The 19,014-nt window shown below is 42.2% G+C and overlaps 2 protein-coding genes across 8 annotated transcripts in view; both read left to right on the top strand.

Annotated features, from left to right (window-relative positions):
- Positions 1 to 19,014, top strand: part of LOC125459155 (RING finger protein 145-like) — a 175,897-nt gene that overhangs the window by 45,891 nt on the left and 110,992 nt on the right. The gene's annotated exons all lie outside the window — the stretch shown is intronic.
- Positions 14,693 to 15,868, top strand: LOC125455103 (G-protein coupled receptor 151-like). Its single transcript, XM_048536714.1, has one exon. It carries the CDS (start codon positions 14,693 to 14,695, stop codon positions 15,866 to 15,868), a length of 1,176 nt encoding a protein of 391 aa, XP_048392671.1.

Genomic DNA, 19,014 nt, shown 5'->3' with positions numbered 1-19,014 from the left:
GGGAAACGAGAGTGACTGCCCTTGACATCAAGGCCTCATTTGACTAAATTTGGCATCAAAATCCTGAGCAAACTGGAGTCATGCCTATTACATAGGACGATGCTTGTTGGAGGTAAATCAATCTGTTCCAGGGCATCTCGGCAGGAGTTCCTCAGGGTAGGGCACGATGCCCAAATATTGTTGGCTGCTTCTCACCATTATCAGGTCAGAAGTGGGGATATTCAATGATGATTGAAAATGTTCAGTATCATTTATGACTCCTCAGATATGTGGTAGTCTGTATTTATATGCTGTGAGACCTGAACAATGTCTGGCTTGGGCTGATAAGTGGCAAGTAACATGTGCTGGACAATGACTATCTCCACTAGGGAGAACCCAGTCACTGCTCTTTGACATCAACGGCATTACTACCATTGAATCCCCACTATCAATGTGGTTGCTGTTGACTAGATAGTGAAAGGGACAACAATATAAATACAGTGACTATAAGAATGGTTCAATGGTGGAGAATTCTGCAGTGCATAGCTCACCTCCTCTCTCCCCCAATTTTTGAGCACAATCTTCAAGGTTCAAGTCTTATGTACAACACTTTTCACTTGCTTTGATGTATGTAGCTTCAACAATATCCAAGAAGCCTGACATCATTCAGAGCATAGCATTCCACTAGATTGGTACCCTGTCCACCACTTCACCCCGTTCACCTGCACTGCTGATGAGCAGTGTTACATCAGATGTACTGGAACTCCCTTCCTAAAAGCACTGTAGTTATTCCTGCATTCCAGACTACAACAATTCAAGAAGACAGCTTGCTCACTGCTGCCTTCTCTGGGGAAATCTCCAAGCCATTGATACCCACACTCCATGAAAATGTTAAAAAGAAGATTGCAATAATTGTCATTGTGAAAGCAAGGCCAGAATTTATTGTCCATCCTTAACATCCTGTACATTCATGGACATAGATTCCATAACAGGTATGTGCATCACACCACACTAAATTATCATAGAATCCCTACAGTGTGCAAACAAGCTATTCTGCCCATCAATACCACACTGACCCTCTAAAGAGTGTCCCTTCTAGACCCACACCCCCACGCTACACCTATAACCCTGCATTTCCCATACTAACCTACCTAGCCTGCACGCCTCTGGGCAATATGGGCAATTTAGCGTGGCCAATCCAGCTAACCTGCATGTCTTTGGACTGATGGAGGAAACAGGATCACCTGGGAGAAGGCCAGGCAGATACAGGGAGGATAAGCAAACTCCAGAGAGACAGTTACCTGAGACTGGATTCAAACCCAGGGCTCTGGCACTGTGAGGCAGCAGTGCTAACTACTGAGTCACCATGATGCCCCGATTGGTCATCAGCATCATTCCTCAGGCATTCAGAATTGACCAGAAAATGTTGTCCAATTACAGAAACACACCTAATGTTGGTCACTGTGTTGTGAGTTTTAGAAGTGTGGGCTAGTTGGCTATGGTCAGTAAAAATGAGGGTCAAGATCACTGTAGATGGAAAGAGTATGTATATACTAAATATACACACTGTGCACTTTTCAACTCAACACCGTAGCTGGCAGCCATTTGCTGATTCATTTCTGAGAGCAATGCCCTGATCAGGGTCAACCTGTTGGTTTAAAATTTAAATAAAGACTGGCAGTTAACTGTCAATTGGAATGGGTGCATTTTCCTTGGCAATGCCTGTGCCAATCAGAGCCCATCTGCCACCCATCCAATATGCTTTGCTTATGCAGTATGTTGAATAGGTATTCTAGCAAATTGTTGGAAAGAGTTCAGCTCTGACAAAACTTGTCTTTTTTTCAACAATACTCTCCTTCAATTACCAAGTGATAATTTCTAAAGGAGATAGTGAATGAGTTGGAATTCTACAATAACTGATAATATTTGTTATGATCAGTTGTCATGTCAATGTTTGAATCCAGTGACAGCTTTAGGGGCTTCAAAAATCCAGGGGTTAGATTGCATCCTTTGAAAGCAGGATTGAAAGTTTCAAATTGTATGTTGGCTACCTGGTGCCAGCACAAGGAAATCTCAAACTAGTTTGAAAGGATATTGAAAAGGAATTGTGATAGGGTAGAAACCCAATGGTTGTCATCCATGTTAGAGCCAACAGCATTGGGAAGATGAGGGCCAGAAGTTCTGTTTGGAGAGCTCCAGCGACAAGGACCTACATGAAAGAACAGGGCCAAGTTTCATAATCTCTGACTGCAAGTCAGCAATGAGCTAAACAGATCAGAGGGATAAACACATGGCTGGAGGGGTGGTTTGGAAAGTGATTATCTCACTTTATGGAATACAAGCACCTGTAAAAGGACAGAAAGGAACAGTAATATTGGGATAGGCTTCCCTGACTGGGTTATGGCAAAAATTACAAAATTAAAATTATGAGTGAGGAAATTAATAAATCCAACTCCCGCACATCTCAGATGTCCTCGTTTTTCATGGACCACAAGTGGTCGAGAACGCCCTCGACTGTGTCTCCCGCATTTCCCGCAACTCATCCCTTACACCCCATACCCTCAATAACAACCAAAAGAGAACCCCCCTCGTCCTCACATACCACCCCACCAACCTTTGGATCGAACACATCATCCTCCAACACTTCCGTTGTCTGCAAGCCGACCCCACCATCAAAGACATTTTTCCCTTCTCACCCTTGTCCGCTTTCCAATGGGACCGCTCTATCTGTGACTCCCTTGTCTGCTCCACACTCCCCATCCAGCTCCAATACACCCGGCACTTTTCCCTGTAACAGCAGGAAGTGCTACACCTGTCCTCTCACCTCCTCCCTTACCCCCATCCCAGGCCCAAGAAGACTTTCCACATCCAGCAGATGTTTACCTGCACATCCGCCAATGTGGTATACTGCATCTGCTGTTCCCAGTGTGGCCTCCTGTACATTGGGGAAACCAAACGGAGTCTTGGGGACCGCTTTGCAGAACACCTCCGCTCGGTTTGCAATAAACAACTGCACCTCCGTTGCGAACCATTTCAACTCCCCCTCCCATTCCTTAGATGACATGTCCATCCTGGGCTTCCTGCAGTGCCATAATGATGTCACCCGTAGGTTGCAGGAACAGCAACTCATATTCTGCTTGGGAACCCTGCAGCCCAATGGCATCAATGTGAATTTCACAAGCTTCAAAATCTCCCCTCCCCCCACTGCATCCCGAAACCAGTCCAGCTCGTCCCCACCTCCATAACCTGTTCTTCCTCTCACCTATCCCCTCCTCCCACCTCACGCCCCACCCCCATTTCCTACCTACTAACCTCATCCCTTCCCCTTGACCTATCTCCTCCCTCCCTCCCCACCTACACTGGCCTTTACTGGCTCCACCCCCGCCTCTTTAACTTGTCTGTCTCCTCTCCACCTATCTTCTCCTCTAGCCATCTTCAATCTGCCTCTCCCTCTCTCCCAATTTATTTCAGAACCACCTTCCCCTCCCCCATTTCTGATGAAGGGTCTAGGCCCGAAACGTCAGCTTTCCTGTTCCTAAGATGCTGCTTGGCCTGCTGTGTTCATCCAGCTCTACACCTTTTTATCTCGGATTCTCCAGCATCTGTAGTTCCCATTATCTCTGACTAAATTGCAGTAGCAAGTTTAAGTGAGTGATGTTGGCATGGTAGCAATGGCCTAATGGTGTTGTCCTTAACTGTCAATCAAAGACCCAGATAACATTCTGGGGATCTGGTTTAGAATCCCGCCATGGCAGGTGAATTGAACAAAAGAAAATATGGAATTAAGAATCCAATGATGACCTTGAATACATGGATTAATTGCTGGAAAATCTCATCTGGTTCACTAATGTCCTTTAGGGAAGGAAACTGGTCTGGCCTTCATGTGAGTCCAGATTCTTAACTGGGCAATAAGGGATGGACAATAAATGCTGATCAGAGACAATGGGAACTGCAGATGCTGGAGAATCCGAGGTAACAAAGTGTGGAGCTGGATGAACACAGCAGGCCAAGCAGCATCTTAGGAGCTAAAGGTCCAGGCCCAAACCGCCAGCTTTTGTGTTCCTAAGACAATAAATGCTGCCTGATCATTGACATCTTCAACCTGTGGATGAATAAACAAAAAACATTATGGAGACATAACTGCAGAATGGTTGGAGTGTGAAATAGATACAGCAAATTGACAAGGGAAGCTAAGGAGAATGTTGGATTTGGAGAAAGAACCCTGATGATTAAATATCAAATCACTTCAATGCCAGTAGACAATAGGAAATATAAACACGTTATAAAGACATTATAAGCAGAATTAAGAAATAGAAAAAGGTGCTAGATTGGAGTGGGAGTTGTGTATCAGTCTCCTAATACCAACTGTGAAGTGGCATATTGCATGGATATAGAGTTTAGCCAGCATGTAGCAAAGACAACATGTTTCCAAAATGGAATTCTTACTTATCGTTTAGACAAGAGGATTGGCTGATGGCAGAAATGCTTGAATGTGTTCAGGATATTTTTCTGAAGCAATTTGCTTCGTCTATTTCTTTGTTCACTAGAATAATAGCTAGGTTGGCATTTATTGCACCTCCCTAATTGCAGTTGAAAGTCAACCACATAGCTGTCGGTGTGGAGTCACATGGAGGCCAGATGGGGTGAGGATGGCAGATTTCCTTCTCTAAAGGACATAAATGAACCAGTGGGCTTAAATCAGGTGGAGTTCTGGATTATTAGTCCAGTGACATTATCACTGTGTCACCACTTTCCCAAATGTGTCCTCTGCATGTGCCCTGAAGTGAAAAGCAGAAAGATCATATTAGAAGGCATTTAAGAACTAAATTTAAGAATTCAGATTAATGCATGGACTGCAGAAGTTCTTCCAAAGGCAACTCAACACAAATGTCTCAAGGACAAGCCTGCCTTGAGTACATTGAATACATTAGTAAAACCCACAAAAAATAATTTGAGAAAATATATTCTTAATGATTTCAATGTGATGAGACAGAGAATGCAGTAAACATGGCCAAATCTGCTAATGAATAAAATGACAGAAGATCAGTGGGAGGTGTTTAACTAGTTTAATGTGATACAAAATCAGTTTATACCCCTGGGAAAAGTGCTGTCCTTTCCAAATAAAAAAAAACATGGACAACTAAAGAGATAACTGAATTTAAAACCAAAGTTAAAAAAATTGCAAAATCTATCTGGAGAGAGATAAAAGGCAACAAAAAGTAACAGAACAGATAGATTGAATGAAACCTTGTTGAAGTGTTATGGACCTTACTTGTTGGATGTAAGCTGATGGCCCATCTCAGGAAGGCTCGCTGAAGCACATGCCAAACAAATAGAGCAAGGCCACCAGCGACCTTTCTCCAGGAAGCTCTCAATCCTTAGGTTCACCACTATTTATGGGAGCTTTCTGGGCCTTCCCTTTATATTTCCCTTTAAGGAAAATATTCTGCCTGGAAGTCAGTGGTGAGTGGGGTTCCACAGGGCTCTGTCCTTGGGCCTCTACTGTTTGTAATTTTTATTAATGACTTGGATGAGGGGATTGAAGGATGGGTCAGCAAGTTTGCAGACGACACAAAGGTCGGAGGTGTCGTTGACAGTATAGAGGGCTGTTGTAGGCTGCAGCGGGACATTGACAGGATGCAGAGATGGGCTGAGAGGTGGCAGATGGAGTTCAACCTGGATAAATGCGAGGTGATGCATTTTGGAAGGTCGAATTTGAAAGCTGAGTACAGGATTAAGGATAGGATTCTTGGCAGTGTGGAGGAACAGAGGGATCTTGGTGTGCAGATACATAGATCCCTTAAAATGGCCACCTAAGTGGACAGGGTTGTTAAGAAAGCATATGGTGTTTTGGCTTTCATTAACAGGGGGATTGAGTTTAAGAGTCGTGAGATCTTGTTGCAGCTCTATAAAGCTTTGGTTAGACTGCACTTGGAATACTGCGTCCAGTTCTGGATGCCGTATTATAGGAAAGATGTGGATGCTTTGGAGAGGGTTCAGAGGAGGTTTACCAGGATGCTGCCTGGACTGGAGGGCTTATCTTATGAAGAGAGGTTGACTGAGCTTGGTCTCTTTTCATTGGAGAAAAGGAGAAGGAGAGGGGACCTAATTGAGGTATACAAGATAATGAGAGGCATAGATAGAGTTGATAGCCAGAGACTATTTCCCAGGGCAGAAATGGCTAGCACGAGGGGTCATAGTTTTAAGCTGGTTGGTGGAAAGTATAGAGGGAATGTCAGAGGTGGGTTCTTTACACAGAGAGTTGTGAGAGCATGGAATGCGTTGCCAGCAGCAGTTGTGGAAGCAAGGTCATTGGGGTCATTTAAGAGACTGCTGGACATGCATATGGTCACATAAATTTGAGGGTGCATACATGAGGATCAATGGTCGGCACAACATTGTGGGCTGAAGGGCCTGTTCTGTGCTGTACTGTTCTATGTTCTATGTTCTATATCTTATACCATCCTGGATTTTCTTTGTTGTTGATGGCTGGCTGAGGTTTTGGGTATTTATACCTTGTGTAAGAGTCCACCACAGAAATTCACTTACACATATTGTGTATGACCACTCACAATAATATTTGCTGCCCCTTGCTGTTCCTTAGCTCTACACTTTTCCATATTTTATTCTTTTGCTCTGTTATCCTCCCTTACTAATGTACTGATCCCGTTCCCTATTATCAATGCAACACCACCTTCTTTCCCTTCATGCCTGTTACTTAAAATTGAGTCAGTTAGCTCAGGTGATGGGATGGCTGGTTTGCAGTACAGAGTGATGCCAACAGACAGGTTCAATGCCTGGGTGAAGGTCACGACTTCTTATCCTTACCCCATGCCTGAGGTGTGGTGACTGTCAGGTTAAAATCATCACCCAATTGGCTACCTTGCTCTAATGGGAGAATAACCCTATGGTCCACTGGGACTCTGATGGTTTTCCATACACTTCAATGTTTTTAAAGTTAAGTTCCTAGTCCCGATCACCTTTCAGCCCAACAGGTTCACATCGACCCTTAGAGCATCCCACTCAGCCCCATCCCCCTAAAACATACCTGAGGTACAGATACCTGAACACTATGGGCAATTTAGCATGACCAATCCACCTAACCTGCACATCTTTGGACTGTGGGAGGAAACAGGAGCGCCCGGAGGAAACCCACACAGACACGGGGAGAATGTGCAAACTCCACACAGACAGTCACCCGAGGCTGGAATCAAACCCAGGTCCTTGGCGCTGTGAGGCAGCAGTGTTAACCACTGAGCCACTGTGCTGTAACAGAATGCAGCTCACTTTATATTTGTTTGACATTATTCTACTTTTGTGATCGAGGTGTTGTTGAAGTAGCAATGTCAATAATCCAGAGTTCCAGGCTAATGTTTTGAGAACATAGGTTCAAATCTCAGTCTTGCAGACGGTGAAATTTGTATTCAATGGAATCCAGAACGTTAATAAAAGTTAGTCTCATGATGGCATGTAATCAACATTCTGCCATCCTTACCTTAGAAATATGCCCCCTTGTCTTGAAAACCCCTGCCCTAAGCAAAAGATAGTGGCCATTTATCCTATCCATGCCCCTCAAGATTTCATAAACCTGTATAAGGTCACCCTTTAATGTCCTACACTCCAGTAAAAATACTACCTATCGGTCCAAGCCTGAATGCTTACTGCATGGTGTTATGAACCACTTCTGTATCTGAGGAGTTGTGAATGGAACTGAACATTGTGCAATTATAAGCCGATATCCACATTTCTGAAGGTATGTTGAATTGGGGGTGGAGAAGAACAATGTAAAAATATATAAAAATGTTTGGGCCTCAGACACGCCACTAAAAGTTAGGCAGTTATGTCCTGCAACTGGGTGATTGGTTTCCTGCAGTCACAAACATCTTCCTTTGTACTGGGCACAACGAGGTTTCCCTGATTTCCATTGACTTCCACCTTACCATAGCTCTCTGATGCACACTTAGCCAAATGTCTCGTTGATGTCGGGGTAGTCACTCACATCTCACCTCCAGTGATGCATTCTTTTGCTTATGTTTGGATCAAATCTGTGTTGAGGCCTGAAACCTGAAGGTTCTGGTGAAATCTAAATTGAGCATCAGTGAAAATGTTATTGCAGTATAAATGGAGCATGGTATCACTGTCAACAACTCCTGTATCACTTTGTCAATGATTGAGAATAGACAGACAGGGCAGGAATTTTCTAAATTGGATTTGTACAGCTTTTCATAAATAGGACATTCCTGGGAATTTTCCACAATGTAAGATAGATTCCAGTATTTTAGTTGCAAAGGGAGAGCTTCACTGGGGACATAGATAGTTCTGGAACATAACATTTCTGCATACTTTCAGTCAGGAGATTGTTGGGCCAAAAGCTTTTTATCATCTTCATAATTCCAGCCATTCCCTGGTATGATGTAAAATAAATCAAATTGGCTGAAGACTGGCATCTGAGTTGATGGCATCTCAGCAGGAGGCTAAGTTGGATCATAAATTTCAAACTTCTGTTTGCAAATATTTCACCTTTCCTTTTACACTCGTGTACTGAAGCCCGCTGTCCTTGAAGGTGGGGATGATCACGCAGTGACCTCCTCCGTTAACTATCTAATTGTTTCCTATGAATCATGACCAAATGTGGGGCAATGTTTTTATCTAATCTATTGGTTATGGGATCACTAAGCTCTGTCTATAGCTTTCTGATCTACAGAATACCAGTTCATCAGTTGAGATGTGATAATCAGCACAAGATATCCCTGCATGCCAATCGTTGGCTTGATCAGTTTTTAGAATCTAATAGAGGAGACTGCATGAGTTCTAATGTTGAGGGCTCCCATGTCTTTCCTGAGGACTGCATACATCTGCACTGCCATCTCTGGCCAGTCTTTCTTACAAATGGGCAAGGACATACCTAGGGATGATGACGGAAGTTTTTGGTAGATTGATGTAAGTTCTAAGTTAATAAATATGAATATGTAACGCTATTTCTCAAGTGGCCTGTGGAACAGTTCTCCCAATTTTGGCATCGCTTCCAAATATCAGTGAGGAAGACTTTGAAATGTTGACTGGGCTGGATATGCCTTTGTCATATCTAAAGCTAGATTATTGTTGGGTTTTATATCTGACGTTATCCTTATCAGGCCTTTTCACAGCTGACTGACCCAAATGAGTCGCTTGATGAGACATATCAGAGAACAGTTAAGAAGCAGCTGTCACAGTTTGCCACAGCCCTGGTCCAACTCCATTTTTTCCAGGATCCAAGATCAAGCTTAAGATCACCCAAAAGTCTGTGACTCTTGACTCAACTCGTATCAGCTCTATTATTGGTGCCTATGTCTTAATTTACAACATTCTTAAACTTTGGCGTTTTCTCCCTAAATGTCTGTGTTTTTGTTGCTTCCTCTAATAAATTCTAAAATCATCAATCTTTCATCCAGCTTTTGGTCACTTGTCCTAATTTCTCCTTATGCAGTTTGGTGTCAAATCCTGTTTGATCTCACTCCTATTTTTTACTGTTTAAGATAGTATGAAGTTGTAATTGACACTGTTGAGCTGAAAAACAAAAGTAAATAATGACAATGTTCTTAAAGAATTCACATTTCCTTTAATTCTAATGATAAGCTCATCATATCCCTGTAAGGTAAAGTTGGCATCGCCCCGGAAGACATCAGGGCTGCTCTCTCATTAGGGAGGGAGAGATGACTGGTGGTGGTTGAACATGAGGGTCATCGTGCCTCAGGTGAGAGGTGATGTTGAGAATATTGGGCCTTTATTGTGACCTTGGCCAGTGTGGAAATTGAACCCATGTTGTTTACATCACTCTGTAAGCTAACATAATCAACGGACTTAACTAACCTCTATACCTGTGCAGGGCTGAAGATTGCCATGCTTTCATAAATACCAGAGCCAATCGTCTGACTCTGAATCTATTGTGGCTATTGTTCATTTTGCTATTGTTATCCTGTGCACCTCAATGCTTCTCACTCTCAATGGGCTTTGTCAATTGCTTACGTCACCAATTTGATCCCATTCCTTTTCAAAAAAATTGAAAGAACTGCAGAAGCTGTAAATCAGGAATAAAAACAGAGTTGTTGGAGAAGCTCAGATAACAAAGTGTGAAGCTGGATGAACACAGCAGGCCAAGCAGCATCTCAGGAGCACAAAAGCTTTTGTGCTCCTGAGATGCTGCTTGGCCTGCTGTGTTCATCCAGCTTCACACTTTGTTATCTTGGATTCTCCAGCATCTGCAGTTCCCATTATTGCTGGAGAAGCTCAGCGGGTCTGCAACATCTGTGAAGAAAAAAAAAATCAGCGTTAACATTTTGGGCCCAGTGACCCTTCCTCAGGCCCAAAATGTGAACTCTATTTTTTTCTTCACAGATGCTTCCAGACTTGCTGAGTTTCTCCGGCAAATTCTTTTCATTCTTTTTCATTATCCTTTATGAAATCAAATGCAAGGCTAATGGTAGAGCCTACATTTTAAAGCCTCTTTCTCCAGGAGCTGATTTGCCAATTGAAAAATGCTGAAACTGTGATTGATACAGTTTCCTAGGCTAGGGTATTAAGGTTATGAAAGTAAGTTGGGCAGATAAATTTAAACACAAAGCAGTCAAGATGCAATTAAAATTGACGTACTGGGTTTACTAGTATTGTAGAAGAGTGTAAAGTGCATGTTAGGGTTTCAGCTGCTTGTTTTACATCTCAATTAAATTTACTTTTGGAAGTCAAACTTGGGGCAGTGATGCGAGAACAAGCTAACAAGATAATTTGTTTCTAGCCATGTTACAATATTGCATTAATCTTAGAGTAATGCTGTACATTCTACTAGTGCCAGCTCTTTGAAAGAGCTAGCCAACCTGTTTCAGAGTCATTGATGTTTCACCAGAGCATTGAATAAATTCATCTGATGATTATATCTGCTTGGTTTTTGAAATTTATTATGCCAACAGCTGCCACCACATTCTCTTACCATTGGCTACTGCTTCCCTCAGAATGCCCACTAAGAATTAATAACAATAATCCCATATTTCTGCCTCAAAAAGGTTATTTCCTGATGAATAACGTGGAGATGGAGCGTCAAGTTTCAAGTAGAAGTACAATGAATCCAGACAATTTTTCAATACACTAAAATCCCTTCCACCCTTTGGTGCATTGGTTTTCAGGAATCACCTGATACAGAATGGAAGAAAATCCAATGCCAATCATAGCTGTTCTGCTTCTCTGAAAGTAGATTAGGAATGAAAAATGATTAAAGAGGTGAGCCAGGCTGAATAAATGTAATGTAGTTATTCCTATATGTATGATATTTGTAACAGAAGATACTTATTTTCAAGACATCACTGTATTGATTTTTGAGAGGTGAATACCACTTCCAGGCAAAAATGTTTTGAAATTTGAAATTTATGACAAAAGTAGACTTTTCAGGAATTTTGATGGCAATCTGGTCTCATGAACAAAGTTATTCCCAAATTTTGTCTTCACAGAATCTGCCTGACTCCTTTAATTGTTTCCAAAATGTTCTATTTTTGTAGAATAATCTATTTGTTTATGACACCAGGAACACAAATAGATTTCTAGTTGAACAGCTGGAATTCAAGACAATGGTGTTCTATAGCTCCCTTTGACACTGGCAAGATTAGAAATTCAATTAGTTCTTTTTTCCAACTAATAGTGTTCTTCTTTGATTTTGCACATAAGTGTAATTTACATATTTTTAAAAATAAGTGCAATCTCCAACAATCAGAAGCTTAAAAAATCAATTTTGTTGCAGACATTTTCAGATGTGTCATTTCAGTACCACACTGTTACCTTCAATGTTGCCACCCTTCAGTTTGTAACATTCACAGCCCTGGGTCTGAAGATAATGAGATCAAATCCCTTTAAAGAGCACCAAATTTGGGATGACAAACTTTAGTGAAGCTTTAAGGGAGTGCATTGGCAACAGTGCTATCTTTCAGTTGAATTATTAACTGAATAGGGAGTTTTCCCAGTGTTCTAAGAAATATTAATCCTGTCAGGCAGTGTGACAGAAACAGCTTTTAAAGAAAATAGTGTATAAAAATAGGGAAGTATTGCTAAAACCAAGCAAAACACTAGTTATATCACAGCTGACATATTAACAACAATTTTGGGCCCCCTTTTTTTAAGGAAAGACATACTGATATTGGAAGCAGTCCAGGAAAGATTACCTAGGTTGCCCTCTGGTATGGAGAGACTGTCTTGTGAGGCGATATGGAATAGTTTGGGCCTGTGCTCATTAGAGTTTGGAAGAATGAGAGACAACTTTATTTAAACAGACAAGATTCCTGGGGGACTCGACAGAGTAAATATTGGAAGTTGTTTTCCCTTGTAGAACAGACTAGGAGGGTATAATCTCAGAGTGAAGGGCTGCCCAATTAAGACAGAGATATCGAGAAAATTCTTCTTTCAGATGGTAATGAATCACACAATTCCTTACCAGAGTGGGTTATGGATCATTAACTAGAATCAAGGTTGGGATAGACACATTTTCATTCGGTAAAGGAATCAAGGGTTATGGAGATAAGGAAAGAAAATAGAATGGTGGATTATCTGCTCCTGTGTCTTTTGGTCTCATAAATTATGTAAGATTATTATGTGATTCATTGCTTTATGCAAATTGGCCACTGTTTTTCCTATATAGTTGCAATGGTCTTACATTAAAGGTTCTTCACAGAGTGCAAAGCACTTTAAAATTTTGTGAAATTATGAAAGGTGCCACATCAATGTAATTCCTTTCCATTCTCTATTTCAATGGAAATCACTTTCATAGAATGTTAACTTGTGGTACTGAAAAAAGTGGCCATTCAGCCAATTGTCTATGCACTAGCTCTTTGAAAGGGAGGTGTAATTAATCTTATGATATAACAAAGTGTGGAGCTGGATGAATACAGCAGGCCAAGCAGCATCTTAGGAGCACAAAAGTTGATGTTTTGGGCCTATACCCTTCCCACATCCCTTCTCTTTCTGTACAACCCTGCAAGTATTCTCTTTTGTGCATACATTCATTGTCTTTTGGCAGTTAACATTGAATTTACTTCCACATTCCATTCAATCAATGTATTCTGGATCACAACAACTAGTTTCCTAAAGAAAAATCCAACTCTTCTTCCTTGTTCTAATCACAATGCTCTTTAGCACAACAATTAATGTGTATAAATAATGTTAATGATTATAATGAGGGATAATGGGAACTGCAGATGCTGGAGAACCCAAGATAACAAAGTGTGGGGCTGGACACAGCAGGCCAAGCAGCATCTTAGGAGCACAAAAGCTGACGTTTCAGGCTTAGACCCTTCATCAGAAAAGGGGGAAGGTGAGAGGATTCTGAAGTAAATAGGGAGAGAGGGGGAAGTGGACTGAGGATGGATAGAGGAGAAGATAGGTGGAAAAGAGAGTATGGGTGGAGAGGTAGGGAGGGGATAGGTCAGCCTGGGGAGGATGGACAGGTCAAGGGGGTGGGATGAGGTTAGTAGGTAGGAAATTGAGGTGCAGCTTGAGGTGGGAGGAGGGGATAGGTGAGAGGAAGAACAGGTTAGGCAGGCGGTAACAAGCTGGGCTGGTTTTGGGATGCGGGGCGGGGGGGGGGGGAAGCTGGTGAAATCCACATTGATACCATAATCCTGCAACCCCTCCCCGGACTGACCTACCCCCTCCCTACCTCCCCACCCATACTCTCCTGTCCACCTATTTTCTCCTCTTTCCATCTTCAGTCCACCTCCCCTTTTCTCCCTATTTATTTCAGAATCCTCCCCCCATCCACCTTTTCTGCTGAAGGGCCTAGGCCCAGAATGTCAGCTTTTGTCTTCCTAAGATGTTGTTTGGCCTGCTGTGTTCATCCAGACCCAGACTTCGTTGTCAATGATTATAATGAGTTTGGGGCGAAGATGTAAGTTTGGCTAACTTAGTATGAGCAATTCACCTCTGATAAAAGCCTGAACGTATGTGTTTATATTTTGACTTTAGTCTGGTTCTCAACTTGAGCATGCAAAGCTTTGGTTTGCAAAGAGTTAAGCCCTCTAAGATTACAGCATCTAAGTCTGAGGGTGAGCTGTGAAATCAGTTGGATATCGTTTTTCCAGACACTGGGCAGAAACCTAATGCTCTTGTCTTGTTGAAATATTTTTTTTTTAAATCTCCAGGTTTTGATTATAACAAACCCCAATACCCTCCCCTTTACCCATCCCACCTCACTTCTTTCCCTTCCTCCCCTCTGTTTGAAGTCTGAACTTCCTATTTTAGCACCAGAGCAACGTGAGCAGCTCATCTGCTCGAACCTCCGACTTCCCACCTTCAGCACCATCGTACCCCGGACAGCTCCTCCATTCAGCTTGAACGCCACAGCTCCGCAAACTGCTTCTCGGCTGGAAATTTCACTTTCCGGTTTCAGTTCCACAGACCCGCTGATAACATTCTGCTCGAAGCCCTGGATTTTCAGATTTAGCGCGACCGATCCCGGGACAGCTCCTCAGGTCAAAGATCTGACTTTCCAGTGTCAACACCAACGCTTTCCGGACAGCTCCTCTGCCCGAAGCTGCGACTTTCCAGTTTCAGAACCCGAATCCCGGACAGCTCCTGTGCTCGGAGCTTTGGCTTTCCAATTTCAGAACCATCGCTGCCCGGACAGCTCTCCCGGTCGAAGCTCTAAGTTTCCTTTCGGCGCCAGAGACATTCCACGGCTCCGAGAGCGGCACCTTCCACCATGAACAGTTCTGGCGATCAGTTGGAATACATCGGAGGCTTCCCTGCGCTTAACGGAGAAGAACTGAAAGTAGCCCTGCCCGTCATCTTGGGGGTCATCTGCCTGGTTGGTTTGGTGGGCAACAGCCTGGTGGTGATGGTCCTGCTGAGGGACCTCAGGCAAGGCAAGAGCACAGCAGTCCATGGCTTGATCCTGTCGCTGAGCATCACAGAATTCTTTCTACTGTTGTTATGCGCTCCCCTGCGAGTCTCCACTACCCCCAGGCAAGGCTGGTCACCAAGCTGGGTGCTGTGCAAATCATCAGAGTACCTCCTGCATGCATGCCTCTCGGCTAAGAGCTTCACCTTGGCAGCAGTGGGGCATGCCCGGTACAGACATGTGAGCCACTTGGCAAAACACGGCCATCCAGAGTGCCCACGGGTGTGGGTGTTGGCATGCAGTACATGGGTGTTTGCCCTTCTCTTGCCTGTCCCCCAGTGGCTCTTTTCAACTGCTAGACACAAGCACCAGTTTGCATCATGTGTCTTTGAGATTCCTCCGACTGCTGCTAACTTCATGAGTGCCTATGGTGTGGCTTACCCACTCATTGCCTATGGGATTCCCATGACCTTTGCCATCGTCTGCCACTTCAAAGCCCTGCTACTTCACACACCCAGGAGGGATCATACACCCAACCGCAGGGAGCCCCAGGCCAGAAGGGTCACCCTTCTTCTGTGGGGGCTGAGTGTTGGATTCACCGTCATGTGGCTGCCAGACTGGGTAGTGTGGACGTGGGTCAGGCACAGGAAACCCAGTGGCCCCCGTCCACCCAATGCTCTGTTGATCCTGGCTCAGCTGCTGCTTTTTGCCAATGGTGTTCTCAACCCCCTGGCACTACTCACTGCCTCCCAGGATTTCAGGGATGGTGTGAGGAGCATCTTTCAGCTGGCCAGCCATGGTGTTCCCAGGGATAGAGGGTCTGAAGGGACTGCAGTATTGCCCAGCACTCTGGGTCAGAAGAGCTTGGGAGCCAACAATGCACTGTCCACCATCTCCGGTTACCGAGAGGTGCTTACCTGTCAGGATGTGGTGCAGAACATCCCCCCTGATGTGCAGCACTTCTGGCAGGACAGGAAAAATAAGGCACCACCAGAAAACAATGACCCAACTCCCTGGGAGCGTCAAGAAAGCTCCTAACTAACAATATAGACTTGTGCAAAGAACTGAAATATTGTGGCTGTTCCAAATTTTCTCAATTTCAAGTAAGTCATCCTTACATTTTGTGAGAGTTTAAAAATTATATCCTTTATTTTGCCATGCTATACAATTCCACAATCCTTCTGAGAACTGCCTGTTACAAATCTTGCTTACTTCACCAAGTCTCCAAATGGATTGGACTGTCGAAATGACATTTTAACCTGCCTTCTGAAACACCTACACGAGGGCCTGTGACTTCCTCAGCTTTAGAGCTTCATCTGATCCATACTTCCCTATTACAGAAATTGGAAAATCCTGTTTAACCTTTTTGTTGCTGTTGGTAAGTTTAGTCCTGCAAGTGGCAATTGAATTTTATGAGAAGTTTTTTTCAATTGCAGTGGTTTGGATGAGAATGCCACCAGGTGGAAGCATAGTCCAGCAGGTCACATGTTGATCAAGAGGCTTCAAGAATCAAACAGACCTGTGGAGGTCTGGGTGGATGTGAATGTGAGTTTAGCACATTAGAAAAGGAATGCGGGTTTCATTATCCATACATCAAGCAACTCCTATACTTTATTCTGACCATCAATGACAATAATCCTGATGGCATATTAGTGACTGCTGTGCACACTGAAGTTTGCTTCCATTGACAGTATACAAACAAAACAATGGTTAAATTTCTGTTCTGGCTTGAATTTTGTTACACTGAAGATCAAACAAGGAAATTGCGTACATAGAAGGGAAGCCATTTTCATTGGCCAGTGATATTAAGCCAGCCAGCAGCTCAGCCTGGTGGATTCAGATAGTAGCACTCACAGAAAATTGGATAAATACTTGAACAAGAAAATTGTTGCAAAATACAGAGAAAGAGTGATGGACTTGGATTAACAGGATTGTTCTGCAAAAATGTCAGCACAGACTGAATGGAATAACTTCATTCCTTATGTGGTAGCTTCTGATTCCATGTTGTTATGCGTAGCAACCAGTTCAATTCTGTGTTACTGCTCTGCTATTAAAGACTTTTGATCAGGTTCATCTTGGAAATGAACATTATCTACTCTGATTTTTAATTGCAAACCAGAACAAATGAGAGAAGTTTGATGAGCTGCATTGCATTCTCGTTTGTCGATGTTAGCTTAACATTTTGTTGTTTGCTCATTTTATGCTGCAGAACTCTCGTTTTGTGAGTTTTACCTATTGCGGGATAAAATTGCTTAAAATGAATTTTGATTGTGATATTTACAATATAGGGTGAAAGAGAGAGGAGACAATTACAATTCTGGGTTGCATTTGAACTTACAGCCAATGTTCTCCATGCACCCATCAACCCATCTCCCCACTTGTGTTCTAAGCCATCCTGCAATAACATATCACAGCTCACCATCACCTTTTTAAGGCCAATAAGGGATGGGCAATAAATGCTGACACAGCTTGCTGATCCTCATATCCTTTGAAAAGGTTATCATGCAATTATCATTTAAAGAATTGATTGCATTGATATTTCACTTTTCCTACCTGTAGAATATGTAAAAATTTTTAGAGAGTCAATGGTGTAAGCACTGTGGATGTGGTAAATACCTTTTGAATAAAGAAGATTTCTTTGTAACTTGCAAAATACATTGCACTTGTAAAAGAGAAAGACAAGACATAAGAGCTCAAAGTGCTATGTTATACTCCTTCCAAATTAATAATAATGTTTTCCATCTAGTTGTCCTTATGCTGCACTAGCAATGTCACTCATTAGGGTGCAAATATATTGTGTTGTAAAGTTTGCAGGAAGAAATTTGAAGTTTTCAGTCCAGTTATTCAAATTCAAATGGGAAAGTGCACTTCAATAATTAGATTACTTCCCGAAAAGATAGTAAATGAGGGAAAGGTTCATCAATTAGCTTAATGATCTTTTACTATTTTAACATTGTCATTTTTTTTGTAAATTCCCATTGGTGAAAGGATAGAGAAACAGAAAGCCCACATTTTAATTAACTGGTTAATGAAATAAATAACAATATGAGGATTTTTTAATGCAGTAGGTTTTTTTAGAATTTAAAGTACAATTTCTGAGAATGTGGTGACAGTAGGGTAACTAATAGCTTTTAGAACATGTCCTCCCTATCTTTAGCACCACCTGCAACTCTGCTAACCTAATAATTACAAGCATTCTTCAGATTCTGGCCTTGTTTTGATTTTACCTTCCTTGATTTTAACTAGTTTGAAATTGCTACTTGTACATTCAGCTGTTTCTCTCTTAGCTTGGAGAATCCCCGCATGAAATCTCTCTTCCCTCCTGGCTCTCTTTCACTCGTTAGAATGATATTTCAAGTTTAAATCTTTTGCCAAGCTTTTGTCTGTCATATTTCATCATCTTCCCATGAGGCTTGGTGTCAAATTCTGTTTGATAAATGCAGTTGTGAAGCATTTTGGGATATTTTACTTCTGTAAAGGTGATGTACAATTGAAAATTGTTGTTGTTGTTATCTGTTTAATTGCATTGCCTAGAAAAAAGAGAAAAAGAGATTTAAAAAATAAAATGATGTCATGTCATTCAAAAAAGTTGCTGTATCTAGTCTCTTACTAGCATTTCAATCAGCTAACTGATCCAATTCAGTTACTTATGGATCTGAATTTGCAACTCAAACATCCTGCTACCCAGAATGAAAATGCCATTAAGTTTCACTTTTCTAAGAGACACAGAAAAGAATAGACTAAATGCAGGCACTAGGCAACAGCTATGTGCTGGTATAGTGGCAAGGACTCTGGCTAGTAATCTAAAGGTCTAGCTTCATGCATTGGTGTATTGTGTCTGAATCCTACCAAGGCAGCTGTAGGATTTTAAATTTTTTTGTAGTAAAATTGAACATTGATATAAGAAAAACCTGGTTCACAAGAGGGAAGAAAATTATTTGGCTTTTTATAAGAAGGCAGCTCACTTAGAGGGGGTTTTATTGTATAACTAATCTGTAATTTGTAAGTGCTAACTGGAACTTTAATCTTTATCTAACCCACTCTGGATGTCACCTCAGAGTTCGACAGAGTGACCCTTACTTCGTGTTGAATCTGTACAATACCTAACTCTAGTGTTTTGTTTAAAGTTATTGATAAAGTGCTTTATTCTCCAGCATTGAGATCCTGTGCCTTGATGAACAAAA

This window comes from Stegostoma tigrinum, chromosome 1 (genome assembly GCF_030684315.1).
Source record: "Stegostoma tigrinum isolate sSteTig4 chromosome 1, sSteTig4.hap1, whole genome shotgun sequence".
In the NCBI taxonomy this organism is placed as follows: domain Eukaryota; kingdom Metazoa; phylum Chordata; class Chondrichthyes; order Orectolobiformes; family Stegostomatidae; genus Stegostoma; species Stegostoma tigrinum.
This window is presented reverse-complemented; position numbering and strand designations above follow the sequence as displayed.